Source organism: Hyperolius riggenbachi, chromosome 1 (assembly GCF_040937935.1).
Source record: "Hyperolius riggenbachi isolate aHypRig1 chromosome 1, aHypRig1.pri, whole genome shotgun sequence".
Lineage (NCBI taxonomy): Eukaryota > Metazoa > Chordata > Amphibia > Anura > Hyperoliidae > Hyperolius > Hyperolius riggenbachi.
Window position 1 is genome coordinate 617,714,998 of NC_090646.1, and position 26,366 is coordinate 617,741,363.

At 42.5% G+C, this 26,366-nt stretch overlaps 1 protein-coding gene across 1 annotated transcript in view; it reads left to right on the forward strand.

Annotated features, from left to right (window-relative positions):
- The window catches only part of GDNF (glial cell derived neurotrophic factor), a 93,431-nt gene that overhangs the window by 45,174 nt on the left and 21,891 nt on the right, over nt 1-26,366 (forward strand). Inside the window, exon 2 of the mRNA XM_068271811.1 lies at nt 12,565-12,795. Coding sequence (XP_068127912.1) covers nt 12,591-12,795 — 205 coding nt within the window. The 5' untranslated portion in view covers nt 12,565-12,590. The remainder of the gene's footprint in view (nt 1-12,564; nt 12,796-26,366) is intronic.

The window sequence follows — 26,366 nt, forward strand, 5'->3', positions numbered from 1 at the left end:
CACACACACATTTATTTATTTATTTATTTTAAGTATTTATACAGCGCCGACATATTATGCAGCTCTGTACAGATTATATTGTCTTGTCACTAACTGTCCCTCAGAGGGGCTCACAATCTAATCCCCACCATAGTCATATGTCTGTATCTTGTAGCATTTGTATCATAATCTAGGGCCAATTTAGGGGTAAGCCAATTAACGTAACTGTATGTTTTTTGGATGTCGTAGGAAACCGGAGTGCGAGGAGGAAACCCATGTAGTCACAGGGAGAACATACAAACTCCTTACAGATGTTGACCTGGGTGGGATACGAACCAGGGACTCAGCGCTGCAAGGCGACAGTACTAACCACTACGCCACCCTGCTGCCCATGTTGTGACAATTCGATAAAAATGATCGAAAGCTTTTTTTTTATTCGAGTGAGAAATACAATCAGATTTCCCGTTTTATTTTTTGATGTAAGTCAATCGGGAAGGGTTTATTTTTCTGATCAATTTTTAGGAACATTGAATGGTGTAGGGTAAATTGTCAATTTATTAAGGCCTCTTTTCCATGGACTATGTGCTCAGCAAGCAGTTCCCAGGAATCAGTAGCAGTGAGCAGTTTCCAGGCAGCAGTGAGCAGTTGTGAGAGTTCGAGAAGCATTTCACTGTCTATTAACAGTCCGTGGAAAAGAGGGCTAATGCATAGACCCAGAGTTTTCAATCTTTTTTTTTTTTCTTTTTCTTCGTATAATTGGGGAAAATCGAGCACACATGTGTACATTGGTCAGGTTTCTAAATGTCAAGGTGGCCAGTAAGGCCTCTTTTCCACGGACTATTGATAGGCAGTGAAATGCCTCTCAAACTCTCACAACTTGCTACTGCCGGATAACTGCTCACTAGGTGGATGGTCGGAATGCCAATTTCCGATTCCGCGGTAACTCCGCATTCCGTCATGTACCAATTACCGATTCCGCTTTCCGCTACCAATTTCCGCATTCCAATGCGGAATTTCCGCCGGAAATCGCGGAAATTCCGCCCAAATTTAACATCGATTTTCTCAAAAACTATGAGGTCTTTTTGAAAATTTGGTGTTTCTAGGACTTACGGCAGCTTTGCTATTAACCGCTAAGGTCGGCGGATTTTTACTGTAATGTAAAATGCAGAAAATAGGCAGATGCAGATTTTCTGCATTTTACATTACAGTAAAAATCCGCCGAATTTAATGGTTAATAGCAAAGCCCCCTTAAGTCCTAGAAACAACACATTTTCAGGGTTTATTAAACTGAATCTTGTGAACAAGATGCAAAAAAAGTTTTCAAAAAGACCTTATAGTTTTTGAGAAAATCGATGTTAAAGTCGGGTGGAATTTCCGCGATTTCCGGCAGAAATTTCCGCGATTTCCGGCGGATTTCCTACAGCACTTGCATTACCGATTTCCGCATTCCGATGCGGAAATGCAATTTCCGATCGGAATTTCGGAAATTGCATTTCCGCGGAATCCGAATGAGCATCCCTACTGCTCACTGCTGCTTGGCAACTGCTTGCTGAGCACACAGTTCAGCAGTTTGTGGAAAAGAGGCCTAATGATCCAATCTTTTTCATCCACTTTACCAAATCTATGTAGTATAAGGTTAAATTAAGTGAATATTTTGAATAGATAATTTAGGCAGTCTTTTATATTACATAGAAATGGTAGGATTAGATAAAAAAAAGATTGGATCATTAGTGGCCACCATTGCTATCGGTCAGAAAAATGTATTTGAATTCTTGAAGAAAAGAAATGTAAAAAATTGTAACTAAAAGGGCCAAAGAGAGCTGCAGTGTCAGAAAGGCGTAAGTAGGGGGCAGGGAGCAGGTTTTTAATGATTACTTCTATTCGAAGCACGTATAGAGGTGATCATTACCAGCATTGCACCAATGAACAGGTTATACAGTGATTGTAGGAGGGGCCCCATTTGGCCCCTCTGGTCCTGGGGCTTAGTACAGTTGCAACCTCTGCTTCCCCTATTGCTACGCATCTGTTTCTACTTTCGGATAACCCTCAGTAGCTGCTCCAGCTGATGCATGGAAAGAGAGCTGCATGGAAAAGCAACTTTGTGAGTAGGAATTATAACTAAGTTAATAAGTTCTTCCATGCAGAGCAGGATCATCCACCAGGCAACCTAGGCAGGTGCTTGGGGCCTAGTGGGTGTCAAGGGGCTCACCTGTCACATTCTTTGACCTTTTTACTCCTTCGCTTACCAAAAGGACCACAATGGGGCCCCAAATCTACTACCTTACCTAGGGCCCCATTACATCTATCTTAATCCATCTCTGCTTCCATGTTGAGCCCACCTGTTCCGGTGACTCTTCTGCTGCTGTTGTTGGGTTTTAGCTCTGCAATTTGTAATGCTTTCTTAAGGTGGCCACACACCATACAATTATTTAAATATCTGTTCAATTTAAGAATTGCAATCATCTTTTATATTAACCATTTCAGCCCTCAGTCGTTTTTCACCTTAAACATCAGAGCAATTTTCACCTCCCATTCATTCACCAATAACTTTATCACTAATTATCACAAAGAATTGATCTATATCTTGTTTTTTCCGCCACTAATTAGGTTTTTTTTTTTGGGTGCTACATTTTGCTAAGAATTATCTTTTTCTAAATGCATTTTAACAGGAATATTAAGAAAAAAATGGAAAAAATTCATTATTTCTCAGTTTTTGGCCATTATAGCTTTAAAATAATACATGCTACCATAATTAAAACCTATTTATTTTATTTGCCCATTTGTCCCGGTTATTACACCATTTAAATCATGTCCCTATCACAATGTAGAGCGCTAATATTTTATTTGGAAATAAAGGTGTATTTTTTCAGTTTTGCGTCCATCACTATTTACAAGCTTATTATTTAAAAAATATTAGTAATACACCCTTTTCACGTGCATATGAAAAAAGTTCAGACCCTTAGGTAACTATTTATGTTTTGAGGTTTTTTTGTTTTTTTTTTAATTGTAATTTTTTCATTTAAGGCCTCTTTGAGGGCTCGTTTCCACTATCGTGAATCCGCATGCGTCCAACGCATGCGGATTCGCACATGTAATGCAAGTGGATGGGCCTGTTTATACAGTAGCGTTGTTGAGGTGCTTTTTTTTCAGCGGTGAAAAAACGCACAAAAGAGCCACAGAATTCGCCTGCGAGTGGAATGCATGCGAATCGCATGCAATGTATTTAATAGGGAAATCGCATGCGTTTTCCCCATGCGTTTTTTGCCGCGAATTCACATAGGTACCAATGTAAATTCACACAGGCAGTGACATGGTTAAAATCGCATATACCCTCACCTATGCGAAATCGCATGCGAATTTGCGGCAAAAAACGCATGGGGAATCGCATCCGCATGCAATTTCATCAGCGGTGGAATCCAGGCGATTCCGCACCGCAATAGTGGAAACGAGCCCTCGTAGTGCGACGTTAAAGTTGCCCGTTATAAAATATTTTAACGCAGAGTAGCGCACAGCAGTGGAAAGTCTGTGCGACATTCACAGTGCACACGTTGCGTTAGAGTGTACCATGTAGTGTCATTAGAGGGTGCTGCATACTGTGCATTTAGCAATGAATTTGCTGCGTTACATGTGTTGTTATATGGTAGAGGAAGAAAGCCCTTAAAAAGTATCACCTCCCACAGCAAAATTTGGAAAAGTATAACAAAAATCTTTATTCAACATTGGGTATATTAATAATCACAGTACTGATGATTCAATAAAGAATAAAACCATTTAAAAAAACAAGCAAATGTTCCAACATGATCCCTGCTGCATATGAAACAATCACTCTAAATGCAATATATTGTATAATGACACAATGCTGCTGTCAGATATAAAACCCCACAGTAGGCTCAATATTGAGCCCAATAGAGGGAGAACCCGGGTTCAGTATACAACCTAGTGTGACTAGTCTTGTATCACATTAGGTTGTATACTGAACCCGGGTTCTCCCTCTGTTGGGCTCAATATTGAGCCTGCTGTGGGGTTTTATATATCTGTGGGGTTTTATATATCTGTGGGGTTTTAGTCCTGGAAGCGAACGCTAGGGAGGACGGGAAACTTTTTTTTTTCTCAGAAAGACTGCGGCTTCTCATAAGAAGCTGTCAGTCTTTCTGCCGGGGACTTAGATCAATGAATGGGAACTATGTTCCCATTCATCGATCTCCGGGCTAACGGGGGGGGGGGGGGGGGGGCGGCACGGGCACGATTGCTCGTGGGAGTGCGCAGCAGCCCAGCAGCAGCCGAATGGACGTGACAGTAATGTCCATTTGGCTAAAATGGTTAATAAATTGACAATCTAACACCATACAATCTTTAGAAAATTGGAAGAAATATTTCCAGCATTCCGGATCGATAAAAATCGAAAAAAAAAAACCGGGAAATCGGATCGAATTTTTCAGTCGAATTAAGAAAAAGCTTTTGATTTTTTTCGGGAGATCCGATCATATTTTAAGTGCCGTAAAATTGGATAATTTTAATGTATCGTGTGTGGCCCCCTTTAGGCTTATTACAGTTATGACATAATACAAACTCCCCCCCCCCCACACACACACACACCATCCTTTCTGTTCCTGTATATTAGCAAGATGCTCCACCCTCTCAGTGATGCTTAGCCTAGGCTGATTAGATATGTGGAATCTCCCCGTCCCCGAGCATTCTGGGAGACCAGGTGTATTTTCTACTGGTTCTAGAACCCTCTGTTAACAAATATTCTGCAGAGCTGCACCTGACAGGACTAGAGGTCTACAGCACTTGTGATACATTTCAGAATGTAAATCAATGTGAGGAAAGATTTTTACAGTGGGAAAACACTGAAATAATTTACAATGGTTGTTGTAAAAAAATAAGTAATTTTATTAATTGTTATTTTAACTAGAGTTCCTCTTTAACCTACTCCTTAACATTAATACCTTCCTGATGCCTAATGCTGGGTACACACAATGCATTTTTTCGTCCGATTTTCAGTTTGATCGATTTTCGATTTGATTTTTTGCTTGATTTTCTGTTCAATTCTGTTATCTTTTCTTATCAAGTTCCATTCACTTCTATGAGAAATCGACCAGAAAAACGATCAAAAATATATCGGACATATCGGAAATGATCTATCGAACCATCTAACACAAAATTGTATTATGTGTACCTAGCATTAGCTTAAAGAGGACCTAAACTTATCCACAGGAGTGAAGTAAAACACAGAAAAAACACACCGTTTGTATTTTGAGATAACAGGCTGTCCAATTCTCCCTTATCCACTAGTAATATATTACTGTAATTTGAATCAGGTGCGTATCTGATTTTTTTTTTCACAGGACACTTCAGATATGCTTTAAAGTGGACCTGAACTAAAAACTCCTCTCTGCTCTAAAAGATACACAACAGCATAATAACCTTTAAACAAAAAACATTTCTTTGTTACATCTGATACAAATCCTGCAATAAATCTGTAGTGTGTCTACTTCCTGATTCATGGAAGCAGACATATTTGTTAAAGATATTTGTGGGATTTTATTATGCTAGTGGGGCACAGAGGCTGGTTGTGCACACTAACACCAGCCTCTGTTGCCCCATGGTGTGTCTCAAAGACCCCCCCCCCTGCGCGCCGCTATACCCCCGCAGTGCTGGCGACTATGTTTACCTAAGCGCTGTCTGTCAGCGCCGCTCCCCCGCCTCCTCCTTATCGGCGCTACCCGCCTGTGTCCCTTCCCTCCCGCTGATTGGAGGGAAGTGACACGGCGGGTAGCGCCGATACGGAGGAGGCGGGGGAGCGGCGCTGACAGACAGCGCTTACATAAACATTGTGCTGGCTTGTCCATTACTATGGAGGACTGTACCCAGCACATCCAGCATACAGAAACAATCTTCACTAGCTCTAATACTGTGACTGGAATCTGTTCAGAGTGATAGGAAGCAGAAATATATCTTCAAATGTGTGTAAATAATCATCAGCTGAAGCTCTGTGCTCCAGTCTGTATGTGTGTCTCTCTGCCACACAATATAAAGTAAACAGTTTACAGCCAGGTTACAGTTCCGCTCTGCCCTCCTCCCCCTATGCCGACACAAATTTTTACAAAACAGCTGGTAAACAAGGTGCTTTTTTCACACAGGCTGTGCTGAAAGACCTCAGAAAAGCATTCTAGTGTTGCTGACTAAAAACTCTATAGGTATGTGGGGTTTACAGAAAAAACTGTTTCTTTGATAGTAGTTTTTTAACCATGACAATATCCAGCCACTGGATAGAACGGATAGAGCAGAGAGATAGAACACCCCGACTTTATAAGATACGTGACAGGACCTGGTAAGTATAAAAAGCATTCCCCCCCATCACACGGCTATATTACTCCAATGCATGGAGTAACTAAAATGGCGTTTTCCTTGAAGAGTTGTGGATTAGGTCACTGCTACAGATAAGTGTAAAATATGTCTACTAATATGATTGCTGCAAGCTGCGCTGTCTGTACCATGTCACGATTAACAGTGATTGAAAAGGGTTAATTGAAGCGGCGGGCGGGTTACTATTTTTGCTTTGCGTACACTTGGCTTTTATGTTCCCACACAGAATATTTTCGTAGTGTAAACTTTGCTTTTACTGCCTTCCTCCAGACATGCAATGACTGTGTCAGGCGCCCCGCTTGTAGCGGAGTATATCCCAACATGATAACCAGCGACACAGGTTCACGTGAAACCATCACACAGGCATGCTGACACACATGTACAAAGTGGTGTTCATTGTCGAGCCATTATATTTTTTTTTCATAGGGAACAATGGCAGATCAGTGAAGGTAAATGCTTTCTTTACTGTGGAATGCGGCTCACAAGAATTGTATGTTTTATTCTATATACAGCTAATAATACGAAGAAACTTGTCAAAATCCTCCGTTAATCTAGGTAAACACCAACATGTCTTCAAAGGACCTGTGATGCTTTTTGGTGGTTATACTTAGGCTTAAACTTCTGCAAGCAAAACCAGTTTTCTCACAGACCTGTGGTCTAATGTTGTGAAGTAGACAAGAGGTACAGGCAGCATAGAAGACGCCTCAGGGCACTTCAGTCAGACACTTTGATATATGTGAGCTGGGGTTAGTTAGGCATTCATATGTATGAAGAGTGAATGAGAAGACCCCAGCTTTGGCCTACCTCAGTGAAAACAGTCTAAACGCCACCAATTGCATAGCTCCCAATTGTTCCTCTTTTGGAGGGACTGTCCCTCTTTGGGATCTTGTCCCTCAGTCTCTCTTCCTCATCTGTCCCTCTTTCAGGACTGACGTAGAGCTCTATGTAAATATATGTATTTTTCTACTGAAAAAAGTGAGTTAAACTGACTCTAAAATGTATTCCCATCCTTTAAATTGATATATTTTTTATTTTCAAATGTTAATATGAAGGAAAATGAACCAGGATAGAAAGGACCAGTGTGGTTTGAATTATAAAACAACATTTGTCTTATGAAATCTTTATGGCATGCGTGACTAGGGGTGTGCTGGGGGCATGGTTAGCGGGTTGCAGAGGCGTGGCTTAAGTGTCCAGCTTTTTTATCTGAAAAAAGCTGGAAGGTATGCAGTTGTGGGTGTTTTTATTTAATTCAGTCAAGGCTAGTCCAGAACATTGGGAAATGCTCTGAACTGGCCAGCTTCCTTTTTCAGTCATAATCAGGGTGGTAGTATTGATCAGTACTTGATTGGTTTTTACCTGGTAGTGATTGATCACGTGCAAGAACAGGCCATTGTCAACCTGTGTGTGGTTAGCATAAACGGAAGCCAAACATGAGTCGATTGTAACCCCTAGACATCTAGACAGGCAGATTTTGTGCGTATCTGACTTAAAGGGAACCCAAGTGATCACGGTACTATGAATAGATTTTGTATATTTTTAAATCTTTCTGTTATGTGTATTCTTTTTTAGCCAGTACTTTTTATTTTTGTTGGTTTATGGGTATTTACTGGATCTTGAAGATCTGGATGCATGCTTGGCCTAATGGGGCATAAAGTAATATATTGTGTGTCTCTGTTGTCCGGAAGTGACGTCATATGGTCTGATTTGTTGACACACTGTTTAGGCGCAATTTCTAGTTCTGCTGCTTGGTTCCAGCTGAGCAGCATGTTCTATACCTATGAAGCTCCTACATGGACAGTAGCAGTCGGGGGACATCTTTTTTCCGGATAATTAGACGGCAGGCCAGCAAGATTGAGGCACAACACAGGCATTTTTATTTCCGGACGATCGATCAGGAGTGATTGCTTGGACAATATACTGTAAGGTTTATTTGTAGCTTAAAGTGAACCTGAGACGAAGCACCCTCATGTATTTTACCATATATACCATATATATCAGTGGGAACATTCAAGAAAACACCTACCCTGCTCTCTATTTCATTCTTCACTGCTCAGCCTGCTTGTTAGCAGCCCTGATAAAATCTCTGACTGAGCGTTTAGTCTGGCTTTGCTGATTAGAAGCAGGCTGAGCAGAGAAGAATGAAACAGAGAGCAGGGTAGGTGTTTTCTCTAATGTTCCCACTGAGCTATATGGTAAAATACATGAGGGTGCTTCATCTCTGGTTCACTTTAAGAAGGACATAGTCCTAGTGTTTTCCCAAGATTCGTCTACAAAGGTAAAGAATTGAGTGTTACTGTAGAAGGAAAAAGTCACTGACTGGGACTTTCAGGACCCATTCACACTTGCTATTGCAAAATGCGATCGCAGACATCCTAGAGGCAATTATACAGTGGCGATTGCACTTTACAGTCATTCATAGTTTTTTGTTCCTATAATGAATTGTTTATCCCTACCTATCTAATTAACCCCTTGTGTCATCTATAATTGATGGGTGGACACCTGTAATGGCTGCTGCCCATAGTGATCGGATGCGATCACTAGGGCGACAGCTCGGGTATACAAAGCTGTATGGATGCATTGCTTCATTGTTGCCTAGCAATAATTCTATATAGCACTGGGGTCCCCAAACTGTACACCCTTGCACTTGCATACAATTGCAACAGACACACAGGCTGGTGATAATGGTACTCTACATGCCCAACGAGTGATGAAATATGGCATATATGATATTGTTTTAACCGGGATGAGCCAAATAATGTATTTTGAGGCGTTTTAAAACCGTGGCACTTGTTATGTGAAAATTAAAAGACTGAAACATGAAAAAAATTGTAATTTTTGTGTTTACTCCTAAATTTCCCAGAAAAAAATGCATGTAAATTAAACAATTCCTGGAAAAAATATTACCCAAAGAAAGATTAGATTGTATTGAGAAAAACAATATATGTATCACTTTGATGGCATAAGTAATAAAAGGTTATTGCTGTATCAATAGTAACACAGCCAAAACGCCCAAATTGTCAGGAATCTCAGGGGGTAAAAACTCCGGAATGTGAAGTGGGGAAAAGGAAATAAATATGTCAGCCTCAGATTCCCTTAAAAGTTGCATTCCTTAAAATGTCCTTCCTTTAGCTCTGACCACTGGTAGCAGTAGGGGATCGTGTCACATGTAGCAGCTAGCGTAAGCTTTACGTGTTCATATTCCATCTGTTCCCTCCATTCCATAGAAGGGACAGCTTGAGAGTTGCAGACTTGTTTTAGATGGGTCACTCATTCAAATAGAGAAACTTTATTCAAAGCAGCACCAAGGCCAGAGACAGCAACCAGAGTCTACGTAAAAAGTGCATGCTCCAGCTGCTACATATGGCTGCACCCCCACTTCTAGATATGACAATGTGCTGCTGCCAGGTACTGGAGGCTACTGCTGGACACTGAGGGTGGCATCTTATGAAGAGAGTCTTAACATTTATCTGTGTTCCTGACTTGATATCTTTTAGGAAACCAGTATGGCAGTTTCCGCATTTTTGAAGGTTGACATACAGCCGTGGGTTGTTTCCCTCTCAGGACCACCTCTTGTAGGTTTGATTCATCCCTTTCATGCATAGAAATTACCATCACAGCTGGATGATGATGATGGGATTGAAGAAGAGTTTGCCCTAATTTAGAGTGATGTTATGATATATTGAATAACACATTTGTATGCCAAATACCACTGGTTTCCAGCCTTATAGGACTCCTGAAGTGAGAAGGATAAGGAGGCTGCCATATTTATTTCCCTTTTAAACAATTCCTGTTTCCTGGCATTCTGCTGCTCTATCTAGCATCAGTAGCGACTGACACCTGAAATAAGCATGCGGCTTATCCATTCAGGCTTCAGTCAAATATCTGATCTGCATGCTTGTTCAGGGTCTATAGCTAAAAGTATTAGATGCTCAGGATCAACCGGCACTCTGTATTGTTTAAAAGGAAATATATATATATACAGTATATATATATATATATATACAGTATATATATATATATATATATATATATATATATATATATATATATATATATATATATATATATATATATATATGGCAGCCTCCACATCCCCCTCGCTTAAGGTGTCCTTTAGAAAATATTTTGTTGTTATGGTTACAGCTTAACATTATGGGTGCACACTGAACAAGAGTAGGCCATGAAGTGATTGTGTAGCACATTGATATACGGGAAAAAGGTAGTAATTCCACATGCTTAAAGCCCGCGAAAGATGGATCGGGAATACACTCCGACAAACCATTGTTCCCTGATCCATCTTCCACAACCGTGGGAACAATTGACGAGTGTGAAAGCAACGTTGAACAATTGTGGTAATTAGCGTGGGGGGTGATGGCGATTGGAATGACCCTCCATGATTGGATCCATAATAACAGTTGTTCAAAGCAAACAATTATCGGGCACCATTGAATATCGCACGATGGCGTAGTGGTTAGCTCTCTCGCCTTGCAGCGCTGGGTCCCTGGTTCAAATCCCAGCCAGGGCACTATCTGCAAAGAGTTTGTATGTTCTCTCTTTGTGTCTGCGTGGGTTTCCTCCGGGCACTCCGGTTTCCTCCCACATTCCAAAAACATACGGATAAGTTAATTGGCTCCCCCTAAAAAAAAAAAAAAAAAAATTGGCCCTAGACTACAGTACTTACACTACATAATATAGACCTATGGCAATGGTAGGGATTAGATTGTGAGCTCCTTTGAGGGACAGTTAGTGACAAGATATATATATATACACTGTACAGCGCTGCGTAATATGTCGGCGCTATATAAATACTAAATAATAATAAAAAAATAACAAACGTTTGTTGAACGATGTTGCGCAATATTGCAAAAAGATTGGCGCACAGATTCATGCAGGTAAATTATTTCGCCTAGTGGTTATGGGCCTTTACCACCTCAGCGAGTCCAGTGATCACTAATGGGGCCCTCTTTAGCTACAGCAAGTCCCTGAGGTATGAAAACCTGACTCCTGACCCAACCACTAGCCTACTTGTCATTTCATGTAACTGCTGCCTGACTCCATGGGTGCCAAAACCAGCCCAGACGTGACTGAGGTAAAAACCTAGAGTTGTTTTGGTTTCACTTCCTTAACAGGGAGTCCAGCTGAATTCAAGAGACCCCCGCTAGGGAGACCAGAGTAACCTGTGTATGCAGCGTCACCACACCTCTGATCTACAGCAATCAAGCATAGGATCACTTTGAACATGACCATGAAAATATACGAATAACCTCATTACGGAAATTACAAAGTTCAGTGTCAAACTCCTAATGCTGGCTCATACAGGCAACTAAACGCGGCTGTTGCAGTATTCTTCATTCAAATGTAATCAAGCACTGTTCATTCCAATGAATAGAAGTGCATTTTAAATGCTTATGGCCTTTTGCGTTGTTTGTATACACTCAATATCACATCTTAGCATCTAAGGATCGACTATCTTCGGTGCTTCTCTGTCCCTCTTGGAGGCTAAAAACGAGATGTGACGACAAAACTCCATTAACCGTTGCCAAACACCTTTCTGCTTAGAGCAGAACAACGTTTAGCATTGGCTAAGCAAGACGCTGCAGGCCTATCACGTAGACGCCCGTGTGAACCAGCCCTTACTCCCAATTTTCACCTAAAAACTGATTTAATGCTATATAAGTACTTTACCTATACTAGGGCCTCTCCTACGCACTTTTTCCTCTCAAGGACCCATCAGATAGTGGTTGGCTAGTGCCGGATCCTGGGGGCGGAGACTTATGAAGTCTATTGACAGTCTCTACTCTGCTCCTGGCCTTCCCCTCCATATCACATAGCGGCCTCTCTACTGTGATTGTACTCTCCCGGGCTGAATTAATTTATGGTTGCCATACCAACAGTGTCTGAAAGTTTTAAATTTCATTAATTAAGAACTGTTACTTACTGTATATGGTCTTTATGACGCATCCATGTGTTTATAAATTGGCTTTTTTGGAGGCCATTTATGATACTTTTGCTCGTTTGCAATACATTATAAGCTGCACTGGTTTTACCCTTGTTTTAAAGGGTTTGATATGTTTTTCTCTTTCTGGAAAATCAATAAAAATGATTGACAACAAAACTGATTTGATACTGTGATAGGTACAGAAGTACAGAGGAAAGTGAACATATCCTGTAAGAAATTTTAAGGCTCTTTTTATGTTCCCCCTTTTTCCCTGAAAGGTCCCTTTCTTGGAAGTGGTTCTAAGATGAAGTTATGGGCTATTCTGGCTGTCTGCATTTTGCTGTTGAGCTCTGTGTCCAACACTCCGTTGCCCTCAAACTGGTTAGCTGGTAAGAAGAGATCCGGTGAAGAGTCCCAGCTAGAGGACGAGGACACAGCTGTGGGGATGTACCTAGCGGATCCTGAGCGTCCAACTGCCGTACACAGGCAGCAAGATGTGCAAAATCTGTGTGAGTACAGCCATTCATGCCATATTGAATGTTTAATGTATTTTGTTTCTTAAGCCACAGCTTGTACCATATTGTAAAGCAAGGGTTCACACTATGCCAGACCCAGCCAGACAGGTAGCGCATCTCTATAGTAGAGAGGTAGATTTCAGTATCCCTGTGGTAGCCTCGTGCTCAAGAATACCTATGCAGAAAGACTTACCAGGAGCCCAATGGTGCAGTATCATAGATAGATTGAGAATTGTAGGTATAGGTAGCTATACTCACAAAAGTGGGTTGCATATACACAGTGCCTTTATGCCAAGGGAAAGGGGTATGGGTGCCTCTGATGAGATCTTTTCACTTGGCTTAAAGGCACTGTGTAAAACCTGAGGAAGCGAGCTAGTACCTGTGAAATGCGTTGTCAATCTTGTGTTTTGAATAAAGTTTTGAAAAGTACTACTGGTGTTTAACTTCTGGAGGGGTAAGAGATTACCTCTCATTTTAATTTTAAGTACCGTAATAGAAGTCTATAGTATATTTTACACTTAGGCACCTCCATCCCAACAAGTATCTCTAGTATAGATACACTGTATTGTATTACTTTGGAGGTCCGCTGATTATTGTAGACATACTGCTGCCAAGCTGCCTGTTCTGTCTTATGGGTAGAGTTAACAGGTCTCTGTGAGTTACAATGGGAACTACAATAGCGGACTTGCTAACAGCCATCAGAACATTGTACTGCTTATACTGGGCCTGATGAAAGAAAATACATGTTTTCCTTCATGAACATTGGAGCATGCTCCTAGGAAGGGTCTTCTTTTTGATAATAGCCTATTATCAATCAGCTACAATGTTTTTTAGTGTGTGTGATGGGGTGTATTCTTTTTGATAGTCTGCTTGAACTCAGACTACTGCGCGCAGCCTCGTGCAGTAGCCGCCAACCTCGCCAGGTCGGCACCAGCTACCGCGGGAACCTTAAGAGCAGAGTTGTGGTGAGGGACACAGAAGCTTCCAGGGAAAGCCCAGGTAAGTAAATCTGGTTTACCTTCTTTGCCCTAATATTTCATTTAAAGGGGGAATGGCCTAAGGTAGAGTGTATGGTCTCACTTACCAAGAAAGGTTAGATAAACTGGGTTAATTTTGTCTGGAGAAAAGACGCCTTAGAGGAGATCTAATTAACATGTATAAATACATCAGAGGGCAATATAATAGCTTGGCGGATGTGCTTTTTGTCCCTAGCCTTTTACAAAGGACTGGGGACATGATCTGTGCATGGAGGAAAAATATTTTAGCCATTTATTTAGGAAAGGGTTCTTTACAGTAAGAGTAATTAAGATGTGGAATGCATTGCCACAGGAAGTAGTTATGGCAATTCTATATCTGCATTTACAGGGGGCTTAGATGGTTTCCTTGCATTGAAAGACATCCATGGCTATAATTACTAGGTAATGCTCAGTGGTTTTGTTCCAGGGATTTTAACTGATTGCCATCTGGTGTCTGGAAGGAATTTCTCCCTTTTGGGGCTAATTGAACCATGCCTTGTAAGGGTTTTTCGCCTTCCTCTGGATCAACAGGGATATGTGGGGGAGCAGGCTGGTGTTGTACTTTGTTCTCTGGTTGAACTCGATGGACATATGTCTTTTTAAACCCAAATAACTATGTAACTATGCATGCTTGTCGGTGTGAGTGAGTTTTGAGGGAGTGTTTAAAGATATCAAAGGTTGGAGAGTGGTGGATGTGTTGTGGAAGGGCATTCCAGAGGAGGAGTGAAGCATGCATATAGTCTTATATTTGTTTGTTTTTTTTAAACTGATCATTTTTATGCATTTGTTGCGTTGCGTTGCAAGCGTTGTGAATTTCCTATGCCTAGCCTTGTTGTGCTGTTATAGAGAGTTTGTGTTCTGAATCTTGAAAGCTTTTGACGCACTGCGTGTTCCGTATATTTACGGGTTATTTTGGTCCGGTCACCTCTTGAACTTGCCAAATTTCAGCTCATAAAATGGTCAGGAAAACAGATAGGATTTCATGAATCAAAACTCATTGAGGTCAATGGAGAATCTGGAAAACAGCTTTTTAATGGGAAACCGATCATTAAGTCTCTGTGATACTGGGTGCTGGGATACGGCTACATTTAGTGACGCTCGTGCCTGATTTCAGGGCCAGATCGAGGCAGAGGCGAGAAAAGCTCCAGCCTCAGGGCGCAGTGTAGGAGGGGTGCACAACTCACTCAGCTATCATTCCCCTATTGTGTTTTAAGCAGAGAGAAATAAGAAAAGGTGATACATGGCAATGACTGCTCGCCAGATAACTAGAGATTAAGGTGTTGGGGGGCCCAAGGGTGCCTCTTAGGCCCCATTCACACTTGCGTTTTGGCAAGTAAACGGACCGGATCCTGATCGGATCCTGACCTGATCCTGGCCTGATCCTGATCAGAACCGTATGGTTCCGATCCGGATCCGGTCCGTTTGCATCAGGCATGCATCAGGCTGCCATCCGGATCTGTGGGCAAAAAATAGCGAAATTCGATGAAAAAAATGTTGGGGTCAGCAGAAGGTGCACCTGGTGCACCTGTAGAATCAGGTTCCTCCGCTGTAGGCCTCACCTCCACCTCCGACATTCTGCCAAACAGCTCCAGCACGTCTGTCACTGCTGCTCCACTCCAGACATGCTTGGCCATGTGTCCCCATCCGAAATGGCCGCTTGGATACGCATAGGAAGTGGGGTAGAACGTCAGGTTTTTGTAGGCAGTGTGTTGTGTGCCTTCCGTTTCCCATTGGTTTCTGTGTTCCGGATGGTGCTGTCAGGCTCAGGTCCGGCTCCGGTCTGGGTGCGTGGGCCGGAGATCCGGACCCAAAAAATAGCGCACGTTGGAAAAGAGTCCGGATCCGATCCGGCTTCGGTACGTACGGAACGGACGCGTGTGAACGTCCGCATAGACTTTACATTGCTATGCGGAACGTACGTTCCGTTTGTACAGTATGCGGTCCGGATCAGATCTGGAAAATCCGGATAGCGAACGCTAATGTGAACCGGGCCTTAGTCTAACAATCAGTGTGTGGCGGCTGGGGTGGGAGGGATGGAGAGGTGCACTTTGGTGTCTCAGCCTTGGGTGCTGGAAGACCTTGTTCCAGGTGTGCCTGGTTTGGGCACTGGCTCTCCACAATGCATGATCAAAGCTTATGCCCGGGTGATGAAGAAAAGTGAGTATTGGTTAGGGTTAGGGTTAGGCGTGGATTACTGGTATAAGGAATGAGAGGGGCCAAATGTATATGAAGTATTAAAAAGTGGGAGAAAAGAAATAAAATAGGGTAAGGTTGGCTTACACACATATGAAATGATGGGCCTGTTTTAAGCAGAAAAAGGTTTTTATTAACACAAAAAAAGACTGGTCAACAACGTGCCTAATGGCCGCAATGCATAAATTCTGAGCACCTGTATGGAGTTAATGCATTGTGGCCATTAGGCACGTTGTTGACCTGAGTAAGTGGGTTTCTAGCCCATGGAGAAATATCCATGAAAACACTCATATTTTCCTGAAATTAAAATCTGTGTTCAGCACAAAAATTGATTTCTGGATTCCATTCCTAGTCATTCCATTCTTAAAACAGTTTCAGTAAAAGATGATGTCTTAGCTAACGCTTTGGTATCACAAAACATTGAGTTCTCCGCTGGCCTGAAGCGAGAAGTCCATCAGATATGCAGTGTAGCCTGGTTTCAGTTATAGCCATAATCCGATTGGTCCATAACCTCTCCTCTTTATTAGCCTTAAGTTTCGACTCTTCCTTGGCTTTGACCCGCTCTCATTGTATTAGATTAAGTGGATATGAATGAGGGTGGACAGGACTAGGACCTTGTCACCCAATCCCCTCTTTAGGCTGGGAGGCCAGGTGATACTGCGAGCAGTGTCAGTTTCCATGGATCTTTACAGCTATAGGAAGGCGAAGCCTGTGTCTGTTTTCACACTAAGAATCCGTGAAAGGGCTGCAGAAAGAAGCCTTTATTAATCACAAAGAAGAAGGCTTTGACCTCGGCACTTTCATGTCATATCCCTTACTCAGCATAAATGGAATAGCTCTGAGTTAGCCTCTGGCATCTTCACTATTATATAAGAAGCAGCAAAAGAGGGTGAATGTAAAGGCCTTTGATGCGCTTGTGAGCCATTTTACAATGCAGAATGTTGTGTACAAGGCTGGAGCTACACATGCTTGTATGAACTGGTGTGCATACAGCGTACTCTGCTCCATGGGGAATTACAAGAATGACAAAAAGCAAGAATATATACAACTCAGAAACAGAATATCAACAACAAGGGGCGCCTAAAACCGAAAGCTTTATAAACCAGCTGTTCTGCTGGAAAGAGCTCTGAACTTCGTTCAGATGGAAGATGATATTCTAACAGGCCCAAACACTTAACTATAGGGCTGAAATGGTCCAGGCCTAGCCTGGCAGAGGTGTGAAGAAGGTTTAACACTTGAAGTGTATGTTGCAGTGCGATGACCCGCCCCCATCACATCGCAACGGACAAGATCACAAATATATGACCCTGCGGCAGACAGAGTATGCTGACAGGGTGATATGCATAGCGCTATGCCACCCTCCCCCACACACACGCCCCTTGCCCAGTGACGTACTCCCTGCTGAACAGGAAGTATGTCACTGGGATTCCCATCTTTCCAGGTCGCCAACCTTTTTAAAAGGGGTGCGTCATGCATTGACTTTTATTACTTCTGCTGTCGTTGAAGTCGGGTGGTAACACGCTGTTGACTTCAGAAACTTTTGACACAACGCGACGTGGTGAACGTGCTCGCCAATGTTTTGTGCAGATTTCTGACACTGTTAGGCAGAGGCCTAAATAAAATTCATGGGGCCCCTCTGCAAAACTGTGATGGGACCCCTTAATGTTCACACCCCTTCCCTTGTAGAGCCTCACAGAATAGTGGCGGTCTTGGAAGGGCCGTAAGACAAGTGTGGCCATCACGATCTTCTCAGCTCTAAAAAGTGGAGCCACAAAACACCTGATCTGGAGGATAGACCCCTGTACCAAAGAGAGGGGGGGGGGTTAGTAGCTGGGGGCCCCCGATAGCTCTCCCCTTTGTAGTTACAAGCCCTGCTGTTGGCTTGTGCTGCATTTAAAGAGACTTCGTAACAAAAATGTAATCCTGTTTTCTACCATCCTACAAGTTCCTATACCTATTTTAATGTGCTCTGGCTTACTGCAGCACTTTCTACTATCGCCGTCTCTGTAATAAATCAGCTTATCTTTCCCCTGTCGGACTTGTCACCCTGTGTCTGGAAGGCTGCCAAGTTCTTCAGTGTTGTGGTTCTGTGATGCATCTCCCCCCTCCAGGCCCCTCTCTGCACACTGCCTGTGTGTTATTTAGATTAGGGCAGCTTCTCTCTGCTGGATAAATCCTCCTTTGAGCTGGCTGGGCTTTCACATACTGAGGAATTACATACAGGCAGAGCTGTCTGCACTCTGCAGGAAGAAACAGCCTGACACTTCAGTGGATGAAAGCTGCAGAGGGAAAGAAACACACAAATGATCTCTTGAGATTCAAAAGGAAGGCTGTATACAGCCTGCTTGTGTATGGATGTATTTTCTATGTGTGGACATACTGTACATCAACCTACTTCCTGTTTTGGTGGCCATTTTGTTTGTTTATAAACAAACTTTTTAAAACTGTTTTTAACCACTTTTAATGCAGCTGGGAGCGGCAAAATTGTGACAGAGGGTAATAGGAGATGTCCCCTAACGCACTGGTATGTTTACTTTTGTGCGATTTTAACAATACAGATTCTCTTTAAGGTCATTTCAAAAGAAGCTAAAGTTTTCTCACTGTGTTCCTCAGGATTAAACTTTATTCCATTTTTAAGTTTGTCCCACAAACCTTATGAGCTCCAATTTTTCTTTCCAGCTGCTGCTGTCCTTGAGGGTCACCTTGAATGTCTGACTGGCCATATTCAGACATGATAGAATAGTCCATGGTTGCCTGGGAGCTTCACAGAAACAACAGAATCGGCTGGTTCTGGCTGGAATAATTTTCCTTTGTTAGCACAACTGAAAAAAAAAAGTAGAAAAGGAAGCAGCAGTAGATGTGACCACCATAGTCCAGGTGAAGATCCAGGATCAGGGCTACACACAGGGCCTATAGGAAACATCTGTTCATCTGTACAGCTGCTGTCCATATGTGTGCTTGCCATTCAGGCCAGTGCACCCACTGAGCTCTCAGTGTTATTACTGTATGCTGAATGACCTTCCCAACCTGTTAATGATGATAAAGAGAGAAAACTGTGCAAGAGAAATATTTACATAGCTTATAGACCGCTTATAGACCGCAAATGAGACGTAAACCTTTTTGCCCTATACTAGCGATAGATGGAGATGTGCAGATTTCCTGTTGATTGTGCACCTAGTGTGTGTCCTTGTTCTATCATGTGACTACATGGGCAGCTGTGATGGGGCAGGTTGAGCAAAGCGTACCAAGGAAACCTTGTTCTGCAAGAAATATGGATGCTGTAATTGTTCATTCATCCTTTGCCTTTAAAGAACAAGCGACACCCATGCTAACCTAGCAATAAAAAACACATATATAAGTAGATAAATACTACTTCTACTTACATAACAGATGTATTGTGCTGTCCACGTAATGATTCCGGTGAATTTTATAAAGGAAAAGCAGAAAATCCTATTCTAGGCAGTGGCCATCTTGCCAAGCTAATGCTGACCTCATATCCTCCCTGGCTCTTGTTTTCCCCCCTCCCTTCTCTTGCTCATTGTGTATTCATTAGCTGCCCTCCTCCCAGAGTCTTTTTTTATTTACACATCCAATCACTGAGTCACCTCAGCCTTGCTTGTAAACACAAGTAATCAGAGGTGCTCTGCTTGCTATAACTGAATTGCTGTTGTTTATCCCCTGCTTATTGCCTGAAGAAGTGGGCTGTGCCCGCGAAACGCGTTGCATCTTTGGGGTATTTTCAATAAATGTGTATATCTATATATTTACAGTCCTTGGTGTCTTCTTTAATGGAGGCGAGTCCACCACTTCCTCCCAGCATTTTTTTTAAAATTTGATGTACTTTTATCCTTCTGGCGCCTCTGTTCACCTACCAATATATTTGAGTCCACCCCAGGTGGAGGGGTGATCTACTCCCTTTCTTCCTATCTACAGAGAGCGACTTCTTAATCCTGAGTGAGGACAGGTCTAATCTCCTCACCTGCCTAATGAGTGGTTACCTAGGTGGTAACCCGTGTTTGTGAGTATTACCATCTCACTGTTTCATTTATCCAACCAATTTTGACATACTACACCATATTGGGCTCTCAATTTCTCTTCAACACAAGTAATCAGAGGTTGTTTCTGATAAGCAGATAGATAGGGAAATAAATGGAAGAGGAGGAATATATTAGAGAAAAAAAAAGAACTCCCTGCATTCAACTCTTTGGCACTGTTTGGCACTAGGGCCAGTGCTCTTAAATTATGTGATAACGCCAAACCATAACAGCAGAAAAAGTTTTGCAAGTTTTGAATGCAGGATTAGCATCTTTATCACACTTAATATACTCAGACCAGTTGCTGTTGAAATTTGATTTTTATGGTGACAATACCGCTTTAAAGAGGACTGCCACCCTTGCTGTACTTTTTAACTTAAAGAGGAACTCCAGTGAAAATAATGTAATAAAAAAAAGTGCTTCATTTTTACAATAATTATGTATAAATGATTTAGTCAGTGTCTGCCCATTGTAAAATATTTTAAATCCCCGATTTATATTCTGACATTTATCACATGGTGACATTTTTACTGCGGGCAAGTGATGTAGCTGCTGTTTGGGCAGTTGGAAACAGCTGTAAACAGCTATTTCCCACAATGTAACAAGGTTCACAGACAGGAAACTGCCAGAAGTACCTCGGTACTCAGAGCTTCTTGTGGGAGGGGTTTCACCACAATATTAGCCATACAGCGCCACCTGATGGTCTGTTTGTGAAAAGGAATAGATTTCTCATGTATAAGGGGGTATCAGCTACTGATTGGGATAAAGTTCAATTCTTGGTCAGAGTTTCTCTTTAAGTCCTTTATTAGAATAAATTAAACTTCCTACCCGTTCTCTATCCATTAGCTTCATCAAGGTATTCTGCCTCCAAATTTAAAAACATACTTCTCACCAGAAATTGAACTTTGCACATATCATGAGTGGGTAGAAGGAGTAGATGTTACCCATCTTTCACTTTTGCTGAAAGAAAACGCACGGACTCCGGCACTCCACAAGTAATTTTCTTCTATTGAAGCCACAAAGCTCAGGTACAGAAGAGAGCCCCTGTCTACATTGTTTCACGTGAATGTCACGCCTCTTCAGGACATGTGGGGCCACCCGTCTTTCATATTGCTTCCAAGATGCATTTTGGGGTCCACATTAGTAGACTCTTTTTGATCTATTACTTTCCTTGAAGCACTGGATTCCCAGGTTTGATTCCTAGTCAGTATAATACAGTAGTTGGCAAGTCATTTGATAGAGGCTCACTTACATTCACTACTCTTTCCCCATGTTGATCCCCAGGTGGGTCCCCGGGGAAAGAGAGAGAGAAGTTGGGCCCCCTTCCCCACGAGTCCCAGTGTGGCCACGGCTCCCCCCTCCATCACCTATATGGGGGCTGCACCTATATCTAGCTACATATACTGAAGGTGCCTACACCTAGCTACCTATACTGGGAGCACCTATACCTAGCTAACCTATACTGAAGGCAATTATACCTAGCTACCTATACTAAAGGCACCTATACCTAGCTACCTATACTGGGAGCACCTATACCCAGCTACCTATACTGAAGGCACCTATACCTAGCTACCTATACTGAAGGCACCTATACCTAGCTACCTATACTGGGAGCACCTATACCTAGCTACCTATACTGAAGGCACCTATACCTAGCTACCTATACTGAAGGCACCTATACCTAGCTACCTATACTGGGAGCACCTATACCTAGATACCTATACTAAAGGCACCTATACCTAGCTACCTATACTGGGAGCACCTATACCTAGCTACCTATACTGAAGGCACCTATACCTAGCTACCTATACTGAAAGCACCTATACCTAGCTACCTATACTGGGAGCACCTATACCTAGCTACCTATACTGAAGGCACCTATACCTAGCTACCTATACTGGGAGTACCTATACCTAGCTAACCTATACTGGCAGCACCTATACCTAGCTACCTATATTGAAGGTGCCTTAACCTAGCTACCGATACTGAAGGCACCTATACCCCACCTAGCTACCTATACTGACATCACCTATACCTAGCTACCTATACTGAAGGCACCTATACCTAGCTACCTATACTGACATCACCTATACATAGCTAACCTATACTGGGGACACCTATACCTAGCTAACCTATACTGGCGGCACCTACAGCAGGCTACCTGTACTGGGGACACCTATGCCTGGCTACCTGTACTGGGGGCACTCATACCTGACTACCAATACCAGGGGCGTATTATGGGTTTGCAAGTCCATGGGGGGGGGGGGGGGGATTTTTACACCCTCACCCTGGGTACAATTTAGCCTAGAAACTACCCTGTCCCTGCCATAACCTTTGTGAGTATCTGCAACTTCAAAACTTGTAGAAAGTCACCTGTACTATTATAGCATCTGTGACAGTATTTACGGTATTGTCTATGTTGTGTAGTCTTAAAGGGGTGTAATATGTGTGATATCCATTACCTTGGCATTTTTGAAGTCCCTGTGTTTCTGTTGTTGGAAGATCTGAGCATATTTCTGCTGATAGCGGTTTAGGCAGGTTAAGCTGCATCAGGGTGGATTCTATCTGTGTACTTTCTAGTTTGATAGATCCTGCAGGGAATGGAGTATTGAAGGCGTGTCTGACTTGTGGTGCAGTTAAACTTTGATTAATAAATAAGAAAGGCTCTTGTTTTTTATAGTTCATAAAAAATGACAGCTGGAATCTGCTGGCTCACTGTGGATATCTCCTACGTTCCTCCTACTGGGCCCCATTTGTCAACATGGTATTCACAAACTCCAGCTGTATTGACATACAGTGATCATAGGCAAGCTTCCATTCTTCCAGCAGTCATTCTGCAGCGCAGACCTTATTCTGATTGGTTGATGTGAGGTAACACAGAGTTCTCTTTTTTCCTCAAACTGTTAATCTAAGTGAACCCAAATGCTTCACCTATTTTATCACCGAGGTAACGGGGGACAGGATACAGAATGCAGGACCTCTGCTTGGCCAGGGTGATGAAGCCACGTGTCAGGAGAGCTCTCTCGCACGCTCAGCCATACTTATGCTGAAGCTTCTCAGAAGGCAGCTTGCGCACACAGGAACATTAACTTGAAATTACAGCAAATAAAAAACACTTGGTGTTTGCTTTCAAGTATAAGTGAAAAGCAGATGTAAAACAAGAGAGTTCTTCTACCTTTCCTGTGTGCCATAAATGTGATCTGTGGCACGCCAATTTAAAAGAAAATGTCTGTTCCCGCTAAAGTGTAAACTGCAACTATCAATTAATTGGCCCATATGCAATTTACTTTTTCTCCTTAGTTTTCTCCTAGGTGATATTTTAAAGAGAATCTGTACTGTCCGATTTGTACAATAAAAAACATACCAATCGAGTCACTGTGATCTCCTGGATACCTCTTTTCCGTTTCTGCCGCTCCCTCCCGCAGTCCAGTTTTAGGCAGTGTTTACAAACAAAAAACCAGGGCTGTGGAGTCAGAGTCGTGGAGTCGGGCAATTTTGGGTGCCTGGAGTCGGGGAAAAAATGCACCGACTCCGACTCCTAATGAATTTGTAACTGTAATTAAAATAGAAAATATGATAAAATGTTCTATTTCTCAGATAATAGTCATTAAAAATAATGTATATATACAGTAATAGCTGTGCTTAGTCCACAAAAATGAAATAAACCAATAAAAAAGAGTTACTTGTGCTGCTTCAATAAAGCAATCCCCGTATTTTTAAGGTCAGATATACATATCTGATTGTGACTGTATATATGCTGTGTACACAGGAATCTCTTATATATGTTATAAGAATAAAGCCTGATGTGTAGCTGTGTCACTAATAGAGATGGTCAACGAGATGGAAATAATTCTGCATTGATGCTGATTTATGCAAATGTATGCACTCCCTTTGCTGATGAAATCAAATAATTTGATATGTTGTTAAAATTTGGTTTGGTGACTACAAATTAAAGGGTAACTGAGACTGATGAAAAGTAAAGTTTTATACATACTTGCGGCTTCCTCCAGCCCCCTTCAGGCTAATCAGTCCCTCGCTGTCCTCCACCACTCGGATCTTCTGCTATGAGTCCTGGTAATTCAGCCAGTCAGCGCTGTCCGGCCGCATGCCGCTCCCACAGCCAGGAACATTCTGCACCTGCGCAATAGTGCTGCACAGGTGTAGTATGCTCCTGGCGGCGGAGTGTGTGCATGCGCACTACGCCCGACTGGCTCAAGTACCTGGACTCATAGCAGAAGATCCAGGTGGTGGAGGAGGACAACGAGGGACTGATTATCCTGAAGGCGGCTGGAGGAAGCCCCAGGTATGTATAAAACTTTAATTTCATCTGTCTCAGGTTTACTTTGTTACACAGTAGTACTATACTCTACATATGCACTCCCCACAGAGCTGCAGGGAATCCACTGAGAATGCTGTGCACATTGAACACAGAGGTGTTGTCTGTTTACAATCTCCTCATTCCCCTGCAGAGTACCTGCACATCATTCTTACATGTACCCACACTTACATTGCCTAGGGCCTGATAGATGTTCTTGGTTCCGGTTTGTACCTTTTACAAGTACTCTTACCAAGGACTAGTTTTAGTCTAAAGGGAATAAATATAGTAGTCTACATATCCTTCTCACTTCAGTTGTCTTGTAAAATTCCTAAACGTTGGCAGTTAAGAGACGAATTTCATGTTACATACTTTTAATCAACAAAATTGTAATATGCAAATTAGAGGAGTCGGAGTCGAGGAGTCGGAGTCGGTGGAATCCTAAGCTGAGGAGTCGGAGTCGGTGGATTTTTGGACCGACTCCACAGCCCTGCAAAAAACATGGACGCTAACCAGGAAGTGATATTTGTGTATATATATATATCACGTTACAGTATACTACAAGTTTTTATCACTTAGTGAATTATCTGCACTCCAGTCAGGGTTTCTCAGCATAGGCAGCTCCCTCCCCCTCAGACAAGCTGAAACTGGGAGCAGAGACCTGTCTGTGAGGGATAAGCAAAGCACACACACAGAGCCTGCAGGGGGCGCGCATAACTTCTCCCTATCACAGCAGAAGCAGTGCATTCCTCTCTGGGCCGACAAAGCTTGACAAAGAAAATAAGATTAGATATATTACAGAGACAGGGCAACTAGAAAAGGCTGTAGTAATTCAGACCACATTAGAACAGGTATAGGAACTTGTAGGATAGAAGAAATAAGGCTGAAAATGCGCAAAGATGTACAGAGGCGCCGGTAGGATAAAAGTAGCTAAAAAGTTTAAAATTGTTTCGGTTGTGGTGGTGGACCAACCAACCATAAACAGACAATTTGCTGTCGTAATTCATAAATTATACAATTTATTTAATTACTCCCAATGAAAAGTCGCAACGCGTTTCACGGGCATGGACCCGCTTCCTCAGGCAATAAAGGACAGGAGCAATACACAGCGTGTAGTCTCGAAGTTGCTTGGCACCTCTGTATAATTTTTGAATTACGACAGCAAATTGTCTGTTTATGGTTGGTTGGTCCACCACAACCGAAACAATTTTAAACTTTTTAGCTACTTTTATCCTACCGGCGCCTCTGTACATCTTTGCCATCCAGAAGTCCACCCTTGGTGGAAGGGTGATCTACCCTACAATTTCCTTCTATCTACAGAGAGCGACGTCTTATTCCTGAGTGGGGACAGGCTTGTTCTCCCCACCTGCCTGAACAGTGGTTGCTTTGGAGGCAACCCGGGTTTGTGAGTATAATACTTACACTTCATATTACACCCCACTCCCGTTTAATACATACTACACTATATTGGGCTCTCGGTCTTCTACTTTTCTATCTTTGCAAGGCTGAAAATGTTGTTACAGAGTCTCTTTAAATCCTTGTCAATAAAATGTCTTTTAAGGGCTGGTTCACACGGGCGTCTGCTGAGCTTTTGCTTGGCATTGCGTTCAAACGCCAGCGTTTAAACGCCAGCGTTTAAAAGCTAGCTTTTGAAGGCTTTTGAAAAGCGTTCAAGGCTAGCAGTTCTGGTCTCTGCTATTGTTTCCTCGCGTTTACCGCCTCTGAAAGCAGCATGTTGCTTTTGAGACTAGACGCAACGCTGGGATCTACTGCCAGGCTTTCATGAAAGCCTGCAAAAGCCAGCTCTAAACGCTCCCATTCACTTGCATGGGATGGCAGTAGATCCCAAAAAACGCTGCGTCTGAAACGCTGCGTTAAACGCCACAAAAACGCCCGTCTGAACCAGCCCTAAGCCACCAAAGAGCAAGAAAATATTCAAAATAAATTTGAAAGTACCTTTTCACCAGCCTTTTGGTACTTTTTCAATTGCAGACTGCTGAAAAGTTA